The sequence below is a fragment of the Bombus pascuorum genome, chromosome 15, assembly GCF_905332965.1.
Source record: "Bombus pascuorum chromosome 15, iyBomPasc1.1, whole genome shotgun sequence".
Taxonomy (NCBI): domain Eukaryota; kingdom Metazoa; phylum Arthropoda; class Insecta; order Hymenoptera; family Apidae; genus Bombus; species Bombus pascuorum.
The window spans coordinates 6,416,753-6,435,320 of record NC_083502.1 but is presented as its reverse complement, the minus strand read 5'-3'; the positions used below and the strand labels follow the sequence as shown (position 1 = coordinate 6,435,320).

Here is an 18,568-nt window from a genome sequence, read left to right as displayed (position 1 = left end):
CGGGTCGTTTGGTAAAATGGTCACGAGGGTTATTAACAAAATGCGTTATTATTATAACGAAGGGATATAAACATTTACGACGATATTAAATTGTCTCGATATTGTTCGTCCATTATGTTAATAATGAATAACAAGTAACGATGCCAATAAAAACTTTACGTGCGTTATAATTATGTTCTGATAAAAAGTGGAAATCAAATATTTATATAGAGATGGGAAATCGATAAATATAATTTGCATTGGGTTTATCGTTAATTTCTTCTTCGATGAAGATTTAAGTCGAATTACGTATAATGGTAAAACAAAGTTTCTTACAAATTGACAACATTAATGTAATAATATTTAAAGAGCCAATCAATCTTATAAGCACGTGCTCTATACCGTGTAATTTGCTAATAACCCCTTAATCGCAAATATTCAGTAAAAATGGAAAATTTGGACGCACTACGATTATAATTATCACGACTATTCTTATTATTATCTTTTTGGTTAGTTTTATAACTACAAAGTTCTGCGAATATTGATCTTCACCTTTTTTCTAATCTAAAGGGAAGATTAAATTCATCAATTAATTCTGAGACTTTTTGCCTTCGCCATTAGTTTTAATATTCTAGCAAATTAACCTCAAAATAACCACAAAATTTCTAGTAATGTCAAGTAGTCATTCCTCTCTTTCGAATCTGACAATAAGATGTAGGTTAGGTTCCAAATTTTCCACTCAATCGAGAAATTCGATATTTCTGTTACCTCGATTATTCATTTCAATCATAACTCCCAATATATTCATAAAGTCTCCTCGAAAAACAATTATTCACCACAGTCATTGGTCACAACACTACTGTCATCGTTCGAGATATTTTTATTTCACTGCACCCGCTCCACTCGTAGAATCTACTATTCCATCTCAAATGAAACGACAATTTCAGACAGTAGAAAACTTCCGCGAACATAATTGTCAAAAAAGTTACCGAAACATGATATTCATTTTATATTCGCGCGATAACTGTTGCACTCTGAATATGCACGAGGAAAACGCTAATCGCGAGCGAGATGAACTTTGGCAAGAAGATGCGTATTCACGTTTGGATGATCGTAATTGTCGGTCGCTCGATTTCGAAACGAAAGTGGATCAATCTGCATTATGACTTACGAGATACGAGGCACTGTCGACGCGAGGACGAGGACAAACTAAGAGGTGGCTCGGAGCGAAACTGTCGAGGATTTGTCAGCGAGAGTGAGAAGGAAAGAAATCGATTGTCTTGCGATATCTTCGCACGCTTTAAATGCGAGCTATGAGCCCCGTATCTGCCGATCGAAGCGCCCTGGTCTTGCCAAAGATTCGATTCAAATTTTCTAATGTTACTTTTCTTCTTATATTTATTTGTATGCTTATTGTTTTATTATTTTATAACTTTTTTGGTATAATTTTTTTTTTTGGTATAACTTTTAGAATGTTATCATAATTATTATAAAGTGTTAATAATTAACGAAGTTCATATACAATTAATGTAATTTTGTCTCGATAAGATTTTGATGAATTCGAGAACTTAAACAAAATACGATGTATACTTTTATACATATTAAATTGAAATTATCATGGTTAAACATCTCCCTACCATTAACGTCGTCGATTATCTATTCATGGCCACCTATCGATTTTTAAATATCTTTAGAACACGCCAATGATACAAATTTCTCCGTAAAATTGTATTTTTACGTTTCGTGTCACGATAGAATAAAAGAATAAAGAATTTCAAAAATACTTCTGCTTCCCTCCTTTCAATTATCCTCTAAACTATGTCACCAACAATACCCCCAATTTATTACTTTCCATTTTACCATTTGTATTTAATTTGCAATTTACTATTCCATTTTTCATATAATTGTGTATAAAAATTTATATCAAAGAAGTCCGTTTTAACGATATCGTATGTCAAATAATCTTTCAATAGAAATACATTCTATTCGAATATTTAATAAAACATTTTTAAATACATTTTCCCGAGTAAAGAGCACAGTTTTTCGTACGCGAATCAACGAGCCAAGGTAGTTGGTTCGCCGCGTGTTGCACAAAACCGATTCTTTTTTCGTAACCAGTCACACGATATCTCGTGTGTGTGCAAATCAGATTTGATCGTGGTCGACGATAGTTTGGCAAACACAGTTTGGCGTACGAGCGCTTGTTCAGTTCGTATTACACGAGGAAAACGAATTCTACGTTTTCCTTCTCTTCTAGTCGGTTCGAATCAGAGACGTGAGAAACATTGTATACTATCTGGACAGAAATTTGAAAAACTGAAAACGTCGATGTTTGGAGGATCGAAAAATTTGGAAGATTTTAGTGATTTGGAAATACAGAAATTCGAAAGTTTCCTTCTTTAAATCCGTAAGAGATCCATAGTGGCATCTGATCTCATATAACTGACACTGAAAATTTGTCCTCACCATTAGCACTGCTTACGTAAACTGAAAATGACCACGTGGAAGGAACTGCGCCGGTACTTAATGCAACCATAATAACGACTTACCTGAAACAGAGAATGAATCACATAATTAATACCTCGTTTCATGAATAAACATTAATGAGTCATAACAGCGCAATAGTGGCTATACGAATGTTAGCAAAAATTCCAATCGAATTTCACATTTATCGACAATATCGATAAAACAGGGAAACAAGATTTCCAAGATAAGGGTGATGATATGGTAAAACAGAAAATTGAACATAGATCAAACAGATCCATGTTAAGTAATTAACAAACTGTCCTGTTACCTATTGCACTGTTAAATTTATATCACGTGTGCAATATATTGCATGCAACAAGTAAACACATCGTCCGCTAGTGATCATACGAGTCATAAAACATGAATCGAAAGAACTAAGTACCGATTAAATTCCATAATTGAAATGATAATTTCTGCTAATTTTTGAATACATCGAAATGACTGGAATGACTATTCTAGCGACCAAAGGGACGAAGTAATAATATAAAGTCATGCAAGCAATGCAGCAAGCATCAAGCAACGTAATGTGTCACTTCGAAAAACGTTCCAGGTCACGGATTGTGAGTATTTTCAACAAAAGGTCCCTTTTTATGAAATATTCATGCGTGGACATAAATAAACGTAGGGACGATTTATTCATACGAAATGTTACGTTCATTATACAAGCTTTACGTCACGAATTATCGTCGTGTTACTATTTTATTGCACGTCATCGTACACGCTTATCACTGATGCCTTATTCTACATGTGTACGTATACACGTACGCTACCGTTCAAAAGCTGAATTAAACATAAATACGTATGTCTATGGAATATATATGAAAGAATATTATTAAAAAATAGATTTTCTTATTGGAAAGGATTATTACGAGCATTCGTAGCTATTTTGGGAGTCAAAATTGATAAATTGGTATTACAATCGTCTCCAACACTTGAAAGTAATATGGCTCTAATTTGAAATAAATTTTAAATAGTCGAAACAATTGTAATTAATAAAAATTATAATAGGAAATAAATTTAATTTTTGAATAGTATAATAGTGTACATGTACATTGCCTACGCGCATTAGACACGCATTATATACGTAGAGCGTGCTGAAGCAGCGTTTGAATAATAATATTTTAATGAAAGGAAATTGTGTCACACGATCAACGTCACAACAGCTAACCGTGTCTTCCATTTTTCATTGTACTAGTAATTTGGAGCGTTCCGCGTGATACAGTAGATAAATTGGTGTCACTTAATGGGCAAATCAATAGTTGTTAACTATTGGTGAGATCGTTCCCTTCCTTAACGGTATTTCTCGTGGAATCTTTGGTGAGTGGGGTAGGATAAATATGCATTTAGGATGATTCTTGTTCAAAATAATTATTTTATTACAGAGCGAAATATTTTTCTATTGAAGAATGGATAAATATATTGCGAGGAAATTTAGTGTTTATTGAAATTCATTATTGCAGAAATTTTCTATTATATAAGAATTTGCATGCAAAAGCAGCTTATTTCTCAGCTTAGTTCTTATCGATATTAATAAATAAAACATTTTCTTCTTTCTAAACCCGATTGTCTGCTTTCGTTGGGAGGAAAGAAGCTACTATGAACTTGACGTGCAATTTCTAAAGAGAACCGCGTGTTATCGAATGAAGAGTACAATGGTGCCCCATAGTGATGAGGAGGAAGTGAATGAGGCAGCGCGACCTACATTTCGTCTGCACGCGAAACGATAAATCAAAAGTTTTGCTTTCGAGACGATCACGTTTTTCTTTAACTTGCTTATAAATAAGGTGTCTGTACCAAGATAAGAAGGAAGAAACTTCTTTACTGGCAAAATACAAATAATAAAACTTCATAAATAGTTTGAGGAACTGTTACAAGAAATTTTGCTGTCCTAATGTCTTCCTGTAATAAGAATACTTAATTGGTTTGATTAATGAACGATGATTCAGTAAGACAGTAAAACGAAGATGTTTTAAAATGGGATCAAATAAGTTGAAAAGGAAACGTTCATAAAAAGAACATCGTAAATGAAGCACTCTTTTGATAAAGAATAATTTTGAATATTACTATGAAGATAAAGTAGGAAACGGAGAAGTGTTGATAAGGAAGGTTTCTATAGTGAGATGTACCGCTTGAACATTTTAAAATCTTTCTTTGTAATAATTTGTAATAATTGAAGAAAGATAATATCAACAAACATTGAAATAATATTAACAGAGAACTCTTTAAGTTAATAAATTTAAATAGTAGATCAAGCAAAACAAACAGCTTCTGTCCGGGCTGAAAAAATTCCTAGATTAACGACTGTTGACCATCGTCAATATTGTTATACAAGACAAACGGTAGCATTATAGATGGCAATCCATATAGATCGAAGAAAACGGTGTTAACACAGAATAAAGACTTCATGAGGATAGTCTAATAAAAATCTCTAAATCAACATTCAATGAACGATCTGCACATAACAAACAACATCAATATCAAAACAATCTTAATCCACTTTATTATCGAAGCAACACGTCAGCTTAGCAAACACAAAGTAATCTCGCGCCACCTACCGAAGCTCCTTACATTAACTCCCTACTAAACTTCTCGTTGACCAAATCGATTACGAAAGCGTGCTGGAAAAAAGATCTTTCGAAAATCCACTTTCAACTCCCAACTCCCTTAAGCAATTTTTCCACGTCTACTCAGCAGATCCTAAGAATTATTTCAGCAGCCAAGCTACTGTTATCAGAAGCTAGTGGCAACCAAAGTTCTTCCCATTCTAATACCTAAACCTCTTAACCAAATTTTCCACGTCTATCCCGAGATTTCCGCTATCATCCCAGTCACAAGCAGCCACTGATGCCTATCTGGCTTTAACCCACCAGAAATGCACGAAGCGTATCTACAGTATTTACATTGCAACCAAAACCCACCTGGTTCTAATTCCTAAACCAACCTACTTAAGCTCCTCGCATCTACCAAAACAGCCCGAATAATCATCTTAACACCTCCTAATGGCTGACTAGTTTTAACTCATTCGCATTAGCGTGCCGTGACACGTTCCACTTTTCTGGACGTATATACGCCGGCCGGCCGCGCGTCACACAACGAGCGAGATCGAGGCGAGCAAGGCTGACGATTGAAAAAAGAAAGGATGAAAGAAGGGGGGAAAAAGCGCGAGTCTCAGGGGTCGGGGGTTAAGTGGTCGAAACAGAGCCACGGAGGGGCGGCTGCAGAGATTCCCTGATACGCACCTGACCACGCGCATTTCAGGGCATCGGTGACGTCAAACCAGGGGGCTAGAGGTTGTTGATTACGTCACTGGCCCCAGCCAGCCTCCAACGCCACGACATCGATCAGTTCGACCAATGGTGGGGATAGAAGCTACGCTTGCAACAGTGGTGGGGGGTAGCGCGTCGAGGAAATATCAGTAATAGCCGGCTCCTGCGGTCTATTAATTAAATTTTTGATTAGTCGACGATATTTCAGCATTCTCCCCACTCCCCTACTCTTCGCTCCTTCTCTTTGCGTTGCATCGTCTCGCTCCCTCTCACGATTTCTCGAGAGATGTGACGCGGGTTGCAGTTGCCAGGCGAAACTAGATTTTTTCGGTAACGGGCAATTATCTTGCCTCGAGTCGCGCGGTGGGGATGGGAGCGATATTGATATTTGAGAGTGTGAATTTTGTTGGAAAGAGTACGATTGTGTTTTAGGAAATTATTTCTAACCAGAGAGTCTGGCTAATTTGCGTTCAAAAGTTAATTCGTATCTTAGGACGATATTATGCAAATATTTTTCATTAATTTATACCTTCGTGTGGTACATTGGTCAAAAATGGAATAAATATAATTCGTAATTTAATAATATTTTTTATATCGTGGCACGATATATCTGCAAAATCTCCAAAATATTCTCAATGGAATTTTCTTTCCGAGGAAATCACGGAATCTCGGGAGATTTTTAAAACGTCGAAAATAACATCGAAGCGTATTTTTTTCGCCAACGGAAATGTCGATCGAGAGTTTGCTCGCGGATGGTTGAATCCAAGCAAACAGGAAAGGAGAGTGGAGGGGAGTAAAAATTGAACAGAACTGTTCGAATGGACTCGAGTGGACCAGGAGATGCGAGACTCTTCCGCCAACAACGCTCCTTTTATCGACTTTTCTTCCTCCTATTTCAGTCTCCCATTACAGTTTTTGTTCGTAAAATTCGCGCGAGGCTCGGCTCAACTCTTGACAGGTCCCTCGCCTATAGGATTGTTCGTCAGCCTTGCAAATCATCCCAAACTTTCTACTATTATTATTTTTGTATCATAAAATTTCATTCACGAATCGTTACCAACGATACGATGTTCATACTTTGCGAACATAATGTCTTCTCATTGTCGTGGATTTTCCAAATCGCTAGAATTGTGCGAATTTTGAACACTTTAATATATTGAGACTTTTTCCATTAATTCAACTAACGGTATCGGTAGAATTTAATGAGTTAGAAATTACAAGGTAACAATGCTACCAGTTTATTCTGTACCTTTCAAGGCGTTAGAAAATTCATTGTGCCAAGTAAATTTATGATTTTATGAATTATAAGTCTACGTTCTACGTCTTTTTAACCTTCCACCGTCACTGCTTAAAGATAATTTTCTGTATTTACGAAGAAGTTTGGAGAATCATCCGAGTGTCTGACTTATATCGACTTGTTCTACTGTCGCTCTCTTTAGCCAGGGATGCTCGATTTAATAGAAAAGAATTCTATCGTTTCTATCGAGTCAAATGAAACATTTCTACGTGTGCAATGGAATGTTGTTAAATTGTTGACGAGAAGAAAAAAGTACTTGAGTAATGCAAGTAATATTTTAGCACCCTTTAGCGTGTTTATGGCAATGACATTTAATGTTTCAAAGATCGTGTGTCGTTTATCATCTTGTTTGCCATATATCTGAGCAAACGATTGCGAATAAAATCGCAGTCGATAAAGTGCATATTCAACGCTGCTTTTTTCTTCGCGTGTTAGATCGACAAAAAAAGCTCTGCTGAAATTACTCACATCATTTTTCTCCATTTCCTTTGCCAGTAAAAAACCAACAACGACACATTCAGAAATGCAAAGGCGATTTTCCATTTAATATCGAGCCACGTATTACGAAAAGTGGGCAAAATTTTTCCGTTCGATAAAAATAAACTTCCCTTTTCTCTTTCTTTGCTGACTTGCATTTTCCATTGAAACGGTTCAAGTTCTTAAATATTGTTTATTTTCTGGTAAATTAGTTTCGGGGTGCGCTATCAAGCGGGTTGTGCGAAAGAAAAATTCAAGAATGTCTCCGGTGTTCGTTAATCCCGTTGCTTAATTAATTTTTACCGCAAGCATGTCAAGAGATAAACTCAACGCCCTACAAAAATTCCAAAAGAACCGCCAAGAGAAAGCTGCACGCCTTAAATCGCGCTTGACAATCGATCTTCCAACCGTTCACCCTATTCATCCTCGAAAACATCAATTTCCGGTTGTGCGAGTCGCTCTCTTTCAATTTACATTTCAAAACATCAATCTTTTTCAAGATATTCCTCATATTTTACTGAAACTATTTATCCTAGAAAAATATGGATTTGATATAATTTGAAATATGGAAATATGGATTGAGAAAAATATAGATTTTGAGAATTTTCACCATGTTTTTCTATCACTTCAATTTGGTTTCCTATCCAGCAGATTATTTCGTTTGATTTGCAGCAAAGTTTGGAAAGTTTAGAAATTTGTTTTTTTTTTTTGGATGAATTCGATTATTAAGAGAGTCAATATTTTTGTGCAAATATTCAAAATATTTTGTTAAGAATTAAAATGTGAATTGTCAATAAGGAGCATCACCAAAATTTTCGTGCAATTGCTGAAAGAGGGAAATTTTGTTTCGAAAGAACGCGCTCCTTTCTTCCTCAAATTACACGTGGAAAGCCTAATTCTTAAGATTAATATCCGCGGCACTCGATGAAAAATTGAAATAAAATACCAGAAAATAAGAAAAGAATAAGTTTCGTGGCATTTTCAAAAAGTCACAGAAAGCTAAATAAATGACAGAATATCGCATTACGTATCCTCACGTTCGCCGTTAAATCGACCAATAAAACGATAAAGAATAATATGCACACGGTGGTGGAGAGCTTAGGAAGAAGGCAGTTTTCTAAAAATGACATCTTCGCTATTTTTCTTTCATCGAAAGTACGGCGCGCAGCTGAGATTAAATTCAATTAACGAGCATTCCTTCAGTTTCCTTTTCAAGCTTCCAATTTCAGTAACTTTCTTCGGCCAAGGATCTGAACGCGAGATCCACGATTTCTCATTTTCTTTCATAAACTGCAACAGTTACTCTCTCTGCCTCCCTTCAGTGCTGATGTTTCATTCTCGCAACTTACAATCTCATTTCGTGCTTTCTTCTCGAGATTTACTTGGTCAGATTTTTTGGAACGCGAATGGTCGTAGACACGAGCGTTTTTCTTTTTTCCTTTTAACCACACGAGGAGATCTCAAATGGTGAAATAACAATTTTCACAAGTTTGCCGCTGGTTAATTAGAATTTTCTGCGATCTCGTTTCGCAGAATTGTTTGCGGGACTCCAATGGCGAGGTAGAAATTTTAATAATGAAAGTTTTAATGAAATATTTGTAAGTTAGTTTGGTAGAAGCCTAGTTTCGCTTTCATCCTAACCGAATCATTCAAATCGAAGGCGGTTTTAAACGACGAAATGCAAATTTGTTCCTCGATCGACGTAAATTATTAATCGTTTTATAAATGAAATATTTCGTGAAAGTCGATGGCAGAAAACAGAATGACAGATTTGTAACAATTGTACAGAATTCATTTTCTTTGGACTACCAACAATTTTAATATCAACATACCCCCTTTTTTCTGTAAAACTTTTTCCATGAGAGTTTATGATGATAAAATCCCAACAGGATGTATTCCAATATTTTTGAAAATTATTTATAGGAACTTTGAAATTTTATTTCTAAAGATGCTATATAACTTTGTCATTAACAATTTATTGCCAATTCATACGCAACGTGGATTGAACCAAGTGCACATTTGAACAATAATTTAACCGACAATTTATCACCATGAAAGAAACGAAAAATTATCCTGCAAAGTACACAACAATATCAATTTTTGTATATAAAATATGTATAATATAAATATTCTATAAAATATTCCAAAAAGGAAGCAAATCAAAGAATATTGATTTTTAAAAGATTGCAGAAAACATTAGATTAAAGAAAAATAGAAACTATTCGTCGTGGATAAAATAGTAATGTTTAAAATATTTTATAAAAGTAAACAAATCAGTTGAAAATGAAAGGAAGATAGAATTATTTCCGTTATTTATTGCAGATCAGATATCGCAAGAACATTCTAATATCTAAATAAGAATGAAAGTGGGAATACACGAGGGAAATAGTTGTCTGGCCGCGTACCGCCTCATTCTACTTCGCTTCTACTCGCTGGTTACAGAAAATGTCAAGGTCAACGGGAGAAATTAATAGTCTACGTACTTTTCATCTACGAGTTGAGAGCTCCCGCTGATTTATTTAGAATTTTTCTTTTCTTTTTTCTTCGATAGAACAAAGCGAATTTAGAAGAAGTTGGCGAGATTTTTCACGTTCGTAACACATTTCGCGAATTCAAAGGAGCGACGATCGACTTTGCAAGGTGAAAGCGCAAGCCGGCGAGTAATTTTTCTCGAAAAGAAACAAATTTCCTGGAAAGAATCGAAACAACTATTCCACTTCCTTTTCCATATAATAGCTGGAAATTATAGCTTAAAGAAGAAGCTCGATTTATCATATTTAACGCGAGAAAGAATTCTTTGTCCTTATTGAACGAAGTGGCACATTTTTGTTCGAAGAACGGAGTATTCTTTTGTTTTTAATAAGAAAAATTGCGCACAGTATATGATCGTATATCAGATGATCACACGTATTTTGCATCAGAGTATACGATATACTATTTTCGAGAAAAATATTTACATAAAGAGGGAACGTTTAAAATTCAGCAAACCGAGGAAATAAATTTAGAAAAGGCGAAAAATGGAGAGAAGCTGGACGATATATTTCTTGGAGATCGGAAATTGAGAGAACCGAATAAACGACATTCGTCTGCGGAATATGGTGGCCTGGAATTCGCGACGAAATTCCGAGAATTAAAGGACCATCGTGAAATAAGCAAACCTCATGAACGATTCTGCTCACGAATATCATGGCACTTCTCTGACGAGGCGTCACGACTCCAGCAAATAATATTCCAGAGAATTTCGAGCAGCCACAGAACAAAACAGTGAAGATGATCTGCACTTACGATCGTCAACGTGATCAATTTTTGCACGCCTTTTCGGAAATAGATTTCAGGAAATAGGCAAAGTTCAGGAAAATTATAATTCCAATTGAAACTTCGCAATGTTTTTGTTGTTTAACGATTATCTTCCAGTTTCTTTGATTGTATAGGAATTTTACTCACGATATGATTCACGTAACATTCCTCAAAAGAAAAACGGGAAAAGACTGGAAGCTCAAGTTGGCTCAAAGTTGAAGGAAAACACGTGTTAGCAGGAGACAGAGAAACAGTTCGTCCACTGGATAATTTCATTTATTTTTTAGTACTTTGAGACCATTTCCGATTGAGCTTTACTCGTTTATCACTTTCGTGCATCTCTGCTTGCAATTGTCGTGACATTCTCAACGAAAAAAAGCAACAACCTGTCACGAACTGACTGTAATTCATAATTCAGCGTCAACTAGCTTCGGATTCTAACTGTGTGAAAATGTTCAACATGATAACTGTCAGCGATTAGTCATCGCCGGAACAGGGAAAAGGAAAATCAAAGTTTAGATAGATGCCTCAGATTTCTTTCGCTTTGAATATTTTTTAAACCTTGGTTACTCGACCAACTTCCATGGACCATAGATTTCTAAGAACCCATTTGTCTCGGCGATTATTCATAAAATACCTAAGCTCAGTGAACGGACGAAGAGATTCCTCGAAATTCCCTTCCATTTATCACGACGCGCTATCATTGACTATGAAAGCTGCTTGACCTTCGTAAGGAAGCTTCAAATGCTCGTCTACTTGAAAAAATAAATACCAATCTCGAAGGGTCTTGAAAAATTGACGACAGCCCGTTTCAAACAACAATCGATTTCGTCGTTCTAAAGACGAGGTACGATGTTCTGACCATCTTAAAAAATACACACACACGCACGAAGTTTCTGAATAATTAATTCTCCGCCTTTATCTGTCCATTAAACAATTCATTCTAAATATTTATGTCATATCGCTTCGTTCCAATCGGCTTTGATCTACGCGAAGAATAAATTCGGATACTGATCTGATCGCTTCAAAAGTGAAATCCATTTTAGAAAATAAATTCCACTACTTGTGTTTGATTTTACAACCAAATCCTTATCCACCTGGAATCCAATTGTTAATTAAGTCTGGAACTCGATCATGCAAAGCATGTGTCGCAACACCTGAAACCTAAGTTCTATCCTCATCCTAAAATCCTAAAATCCTAAAATCCCAATGCAAAATGCCTAAGAAGTTTACAAGCAACCAATGTAACCTCGAACATGCCGATAAATCTTTGCAAAGGCTAACATTCCTTCGAACGATTATCCAAAATATCAAACATATTACTAAGTTCACACTTGGACCGTTGACAGAAGCGTCGAACGCATTCACAGACACGAAAAGTCTAGGTCTGTCTCTCACTAACCTACTTGAGGGATGAACACGTGGTCCACAGGGGCAGCAACCGCTGCTGGAACGTTTCCTTCTACGCGCACACCAGTCCTGACCCATCCTCCGTAGTCAAGCTTTTTGGCTTCACCTCTTCCAGAAGTCTACGTCACGTTCCACCAACCAATCATGTAACAGTTTCTCAACTCGAATATTCTTCCTCTTCTTCAACGCCCAGTGACCATGCATTCTCACAATTTGGCCAAAAGCACGCTCTTAAAGACGCTCTTAAATCACTATTTTCCAAAATTTCTCAGTTTTCTTCTTGGAATCCGAGCGTTCGATCGTATAACGATGTCTGAGACTTTGAAAGATTTTTCATTCGTTCGATGATCGGTTCGAGGATTCGTTGTACTGATTAATTGGAGGTTGATTGGTTTTAGGTCTAAGTCTGATCGATGCTGACAAGTTTCTTGGTCCTGGCGAGTGTTTTTAGGAAATATTTGGTTACGACTAAGGTGGAACACTGTACGAAGGTTATTTAAAAATTCGACAGAGGCGATGCAGATGATTTATTGTTGTCGTTATTCGTTTGGTCATGTTGGGTCCCGGTTGAACTAAGTGTAACGATGAAGTACGTAGCTTTGGTACGACAACATCTTCCGGAAACTGTTCTTAGCACAATTTCAGTTTTCTTACTAATTAATAATCGTTACAGTGCGATTGAATTGCTTTCATTTTGTGACTAGAGTTAGCTACACTTCTAAGGAACACTCTGTCTTTCTTCGTACGTCGATTTCTTTTAGATCAATTTGCTTCATTTCGTTGAACATTCTTGCAAAATTCTCCGATTAATTTTTATAAACTTCCGATTTCTTTCTCCGTTAAAAAAGATCGATATTTCCTTATCCCTCGGTTTGAATCAAATTTCTCAACATTTAATTTCGTAAATTTTCAAATTTCTACCGGAAAATCTGTTCTTCCATCAAAAATCTGTCGAATATCAATTCAATTTTATCAACGTCCGAGTTTCTTCTCGAACATATCGTTCATTTATCTTCCATTTCCTCGATAATTTCCTATTCCGTTAAAAGATTTCACTTTCAGGTAATCGAGATTCCCTCGATTTCCCGCTATTTTTTCCAAATTTCCTTCTCGAAATAATCTCTTAAATATATCATCGGTGCACCGCTATTGTCCCGTTTTCGTTTCACCTGAAATTACAGTACGAATCGAGTGGAATTAAGTGGCTAATTAGCGTGGCCTCTTCAGCTTCAATTATCCCGATGTTAATTTCGTCGAGGTTTTCCAACACCGAGAAACACGTCGACGGGTGAAACGAATGGAAAAGAAGCCACGAGAAAGGGGCGGAGGGAAACTGTATTTTCCAGCGACGTACACTCGACCTCACGAGCTTTCAGCAAGATTGTCGGATTACACGCGTGATCCTTCCAATTCACAGAGTCCTGCTGATCCTTTTCGTGCCGTGACCAAGATGGATCTCGAAAGGTAGCCTGTCTGCGTCGACGTTCGGCTCAAACTCTCCCTTCAACGTAGCTTCTATGGGATTATTTGAGGATCTGCTGCCTCCATTAATTAGTACTAACGTCATCAATTAGCATTAAAATGAAAAGTTGGTATTAGGGCAGATTACTATTTGAGGATTTGCTCGCAGCTTTCTTCAAACTCCCGGCAAATCTTCGTCGAGTTTATTGGTGATTTTATCGACTATTGGAAAACCGGGATTTTTATGGGATTCTTCTTAAATTTCACCAAGTGATTGCAGAGTCGATGTTCTTGTTAACCGTTGACGTTAATTGGTATTTGGCAATGATTGATCAATGGAAGTTTCCGGACTTGCTCAAAACTTTTTTTAGAGCTTTGGAGCAGTCTCATTGAGTTTTTTGTTATCTTGTCGATGATTGGAAAATTTAGATTCTTATGCAATTCTTTTTGAATTTTGACAAGTGACTACAGAGTTGATGTCTCTGTTGGTTTTTAATGTTAATAATTGCTATTTTCTTATAGAAATTTGTCTTACGTCTGCAGATGTATTTATGCAGATATATTTTATCAATATTAAGAAATATATTTTCTTCTCTAGTAATCGCTGTTCCTAATTGTTATTCGATCAAGATTCACTATAATAAAATTCGAGGCCTTTTGAAACCTTTTAAAAAAAAATATTCCGCTGAAAATTACTCTCAAGTTTCACTCGAGATTCCAGTGTTAACTGCAGACTCGTTGCTGCAATTAATTCCTGACGCTAAACAACGTATCGTACATTGGTTTAATCCACTTACGTGAAATCGAAGATTCGTGCAAACAAGTACTCCGCTGAAAATCCTTCTCAAATTTCTAATTCTCAAAATTAAGTCGAGTATTATTACTTCAATTGATTGGCACCATTTGGAATTCGTTAAAAACTCACTAATCGCTACAATTGTTAGCATTAATGACCCATTGAAATAGGTGTTGCATTCAAATTTCAATCTCTCTAAATTAATTCTATATTAGACACGTTGGACCCGTTCAGGATTCATTAACTCAACATTAGAATCTAAATCACCAAGCCCTTCTAAATTAACCATCAAATTCAAATCTCTGCTCTCAAATAGCAATTTGCTATCTTAACGTTAATTCAGAGACTAAACTTATTACTGGAATCTCTTCCTGTAAATTTCAATGTTTAATTTCTCGCAACATGCTTTAATTTAGCATCAAGCTCTAAATGACAAAGTGTTTTCAAAAACTGACTTCAAATTTCTCATGGTGATTCGTTGTCTCAAATTCACCAGAGATTCAAATTATCGTTCAAGATCCAGCAAGATTTCGATCTTCAATCTTTTTTTTTTTTAACTTTCATTAACTTAGAGTTAGAATCTGAATTACTACTTCCCAAAATTCAGCAGAAAATTCAACTTCGTTTTTCATTCATCATTTCTTGGAATCTCTGCTTTCAAACTTAACCGTGAAAACTTGAATTTCCAGCATCTTAACAGATTCACCGTCGAGATTTTCCTAGTTTACCATAAAGCTGAGATTGACCATTCCACGCCATAAATCCAGCACAAATTCAGTTTATCAGCAGGTCCGTCATCTTCGATATTCAATCCTCCATAACCAAACACTGCTTCACTTCCTTATCAGTCTGCCAAGGATCGATCTCAATTTTCAATCCCCCATAAGCAAACACCAATCGGGTATTTCAAATTCAAAGTCACCCAGCCTAACATCAACCCGCCAGAGTCTTATCTTCACCCCATCCGAATATATTTCACTTCCACCCTCGACACTCGAGTCCCTTGGAAAATTCACCTCTTCTCAACTCAGCGCTATGAAAAACCACCGTTAGAAGCTAAATCCACCCCCCTCCCTTACAACACGCTTCGACCCTTGTCCCATCTTCATTTCTTCACCTTCGACTGAAAGCTGAAATGCAAATGGCAACGCAGACGAAATCTAAATATTTTAAATAGCAATTTACAGACGCGATTCATCGTTAGAATTTCTCCCTTCGATCCCGATCATCCCCTTTTTGATTTATCACCAACTTGAAGTGGACAGTTGGTAGTAGATTAATTTATCACTCGAGCCTTTTGCTTCACGCTTGTTCGTCGATTTCAGTCTTTAATTATTCATAAGTTTTATTAGCCTTGCATTGAAATTTGAATCATCGTCGAGTCGTTTCAAATTCATCATAACATTCAAATTGCCCATTCAAAATAACGATTGCTTGTTTCAAATCCATCAGAGATTCGCATTATCCGCGAAGAATCTCTTGAAACTTATTCATCAACTGTCAAGTTCTGAGATTCGTGTCACCGTGAAACTCGAACTAGCGATTCCTCGTCTCAGGTCCACCACAGACTCCATTCGTCGTTGGAATCTATCGCCTCAAAATTCCTCGTCGATCTCCATCTCCAGTTTTTCATAAGATTCGTTGACCCAGTGCCAGGATCATCACCACGACCCACCAGATTCACCAGCAAATTCAAACGGTCGATCGGTCGCCTGAAATCCGCCGTATATCCGATCTATCAGCAAGGTGTCTTTCATCAAACGCGTGCATGAACGTTGACCTTTGATTTCCAATTTCAAATCCCTGGAAAGCCACATCTACACTGTCACTGTCATCGGAGAGTCAGCACGTGGACACTTTTCATCCCTTCCAGGCCTGGAACGCGTCGAAAAAAGCGACTCACGTGACGCACTGTGGTCCAGGCACCCCTAAACACCAGCCACACTACCAACCACGGAACAGACGACTGTGAAACACGGTCAAGGGCGAGGAATTGGCGATCGTTCGGCACGGAGGGTGGAAGATCGTCAGTGGAAACTGGCCAAACTCTATAGAAGAGGATGGAGAGGGCGGAAGCGACACGGAAGGATGGAGAGACGCGGCTACCAGCAACGTGCCCGCGAAAATGTAAACTTCCAAGGGGATGATGTGCTGGCGAGGGGAGAGGGTGGACATTGGCGTTGAACAGAGCGAGAGAGAAGAAGGCGATGGCAGCGCCTCCAAGCCGCCGAAAACGACCACGCCGTTATTAGGGAGGGGGTGGGATCGTTGAGACGCCCGGGAGGAAAGCTGCACGTTCTCTGCCTCCTGGCGAGGCCGAGCCTCGGGTCGCGAGGTCTTTTGGTCCTCGAGTTTGCTTCCGTGTTGCCTTCAAGGTTGCCTCGTAAGGGTTGAGAAGAAAAGACAGCGAAGAAAGAAGGTTTAGCTGACATTTGGATGCGTTCACGAGACTTTGGTAGGGAATTCAAGTCCTTTGAAAGGAAGACTGATATTTATGGACCAAGGGTAGATCTCTAGGTCTACTGGGTCTAAAACCTGCTGTTTCTCGACTTTGTCTTCGCGTTCCCTCGGTTGCTATAAGTGGTGAGAATAAAACAGAGTGGGGAAGCTGGAGGTTTCGTTGGGATTCACACGCATACGAGAGGCTTTCGCTGGTGATCGAAGTCTATCGAAAGGAAGGCTGGCTTTTGTGAATTCAGAATAGACTTTTATCGATTTGTTGCAATTTCCAGCACAGCTGTAACTCGTGGGAGGAAAAGCCTCGGGTCGGACAGCTTCGGTTCTCGACTTTGCTTCCGCTTTGCCTTCAAGGCTAAGGGACGAGACTAAAAACGGTGTTTCGCAGGGAGATTAAAGGGGAAACTGGAGGTTTCCTTGAAATTTGGATGCACGTGGAAGCTTTTGCGGTAGATTGAAATCTATCGAAAAGAGGGTTGATTTCTGTGGCTTGGAGAGCGATCTTCAGCGACTCGTTGCAGCTATCTTCTGAGGGGAGAAGGTTTCGAAAAGCTTCCTGTTTCTTGATTTTCCCTCTACGTTTCATCGGTTGCTTCATAAAGGGCGAGAGTAGAAAAGGGTGGTTTGGCGGGACTACAATGAGATCGAAGAAAGAAAGTGGAGTTTTCTTGAAATTTTCATGCAAGTACGGTCTCCGTAGCTGCAAGATTTTCTTTGTAAATTGAGAACACGAAGCAAGTGCTGGATTTTTAGAAGCCGAAAAGTTTATTGAAACGAAGGGTGGTACTCGTGAACCGTACAGATACCCTGAGGTATTTAGTGCAATTTTGTGTGCAGGTAATTTTTCTGGTAGAAATTGGACGTTGCTGAAACGAAGGGTTCCTTTTTCCCTTTTATTAATTAGAGATGAATTTTGGAATCTTTGTTGAATTTAGACTGCAAGCTCTTTCGAGAATATTAAAAAGTCAGATGGTGGGTGGTTTTTCTGAATTAAGCATATATTGGTTTTGCACGAAATTGAAGTCCGTGGAATTTAATTATTTTTGTCAAACGTCTTAATAAAAATGAATAAAAATCCTTCAATAAAAATAAAACAAACTACTGTAAATTTAATTAAATATCGTCATAATTAGAACATTTATTACTCGGGACAGACGGAAAATAAACGAAAATTATAATACTAGAATATAATAAAATTATAATAACAGCATAGAGGTGAGGAACGAAGTATTTTTGTTTCGTATTCGCGGCATTTCCTTCTATAATTTATTGGTTTCGTTAGGCTTACGATGCAAATGAGTTACTAGTGCAACATGGTTAACGCCGAGAATTGCAGAAACGCGCGTAAATGAAAGTTAGGCGCGTACAATGTTCGAAAGGGGAAGTTTCAACGAGCTTGCTCGTTTCACCAGAATTTCCACGTGTTCTGTTCCTATTTCGTTTGACTTGCTTAAAGTTACGTTTAGCAAAATTCTATCGGGTTCACAGCTGAGCTCTTTGTCGCACGGTACATTTCTATCGATTATTACTCCTTGTTTGTTATACTTGTTCTTGGAACTTTCAATTTATACAAAACATCTCCTTATCTTCTTTTTAACGCTC

General features: G+C 37.4%; 1 protein-coding gene across 11 annotated transcripts in view; it reads right to left on the bottom strand.

Annotated features, from left to right (window-relative positions):
* The window catches only part of LOC132914583 (cAMP-specific 3',5'-cyclic phosphodiesterase-like), a 395,884-nt gene that overhangs the window by 134,980 nt on the left and 242,336 nt on the right, over positions 1-18,568 (bottom strand). Inside the window, exon 1 of one of the 11 annotated variants that reach the window (XM_060973799.1) lies at positions 12,245-12,759. The exons of the other annotated variants lie outside the window; for them this stretch is intronic. Within the exon in view, the coding sequence (XP_060829782.1) occupies positions 12,245-12,330 (86 nt within the window). The 5' untranslated portion in view covers positions 12,331-12,759. Of the gene's footprint in view, positions 1-12,244; positions 12,760-18,568 lie in introns of those variants that run through there. 11 annotated transcript variants of the gene reach the window in all.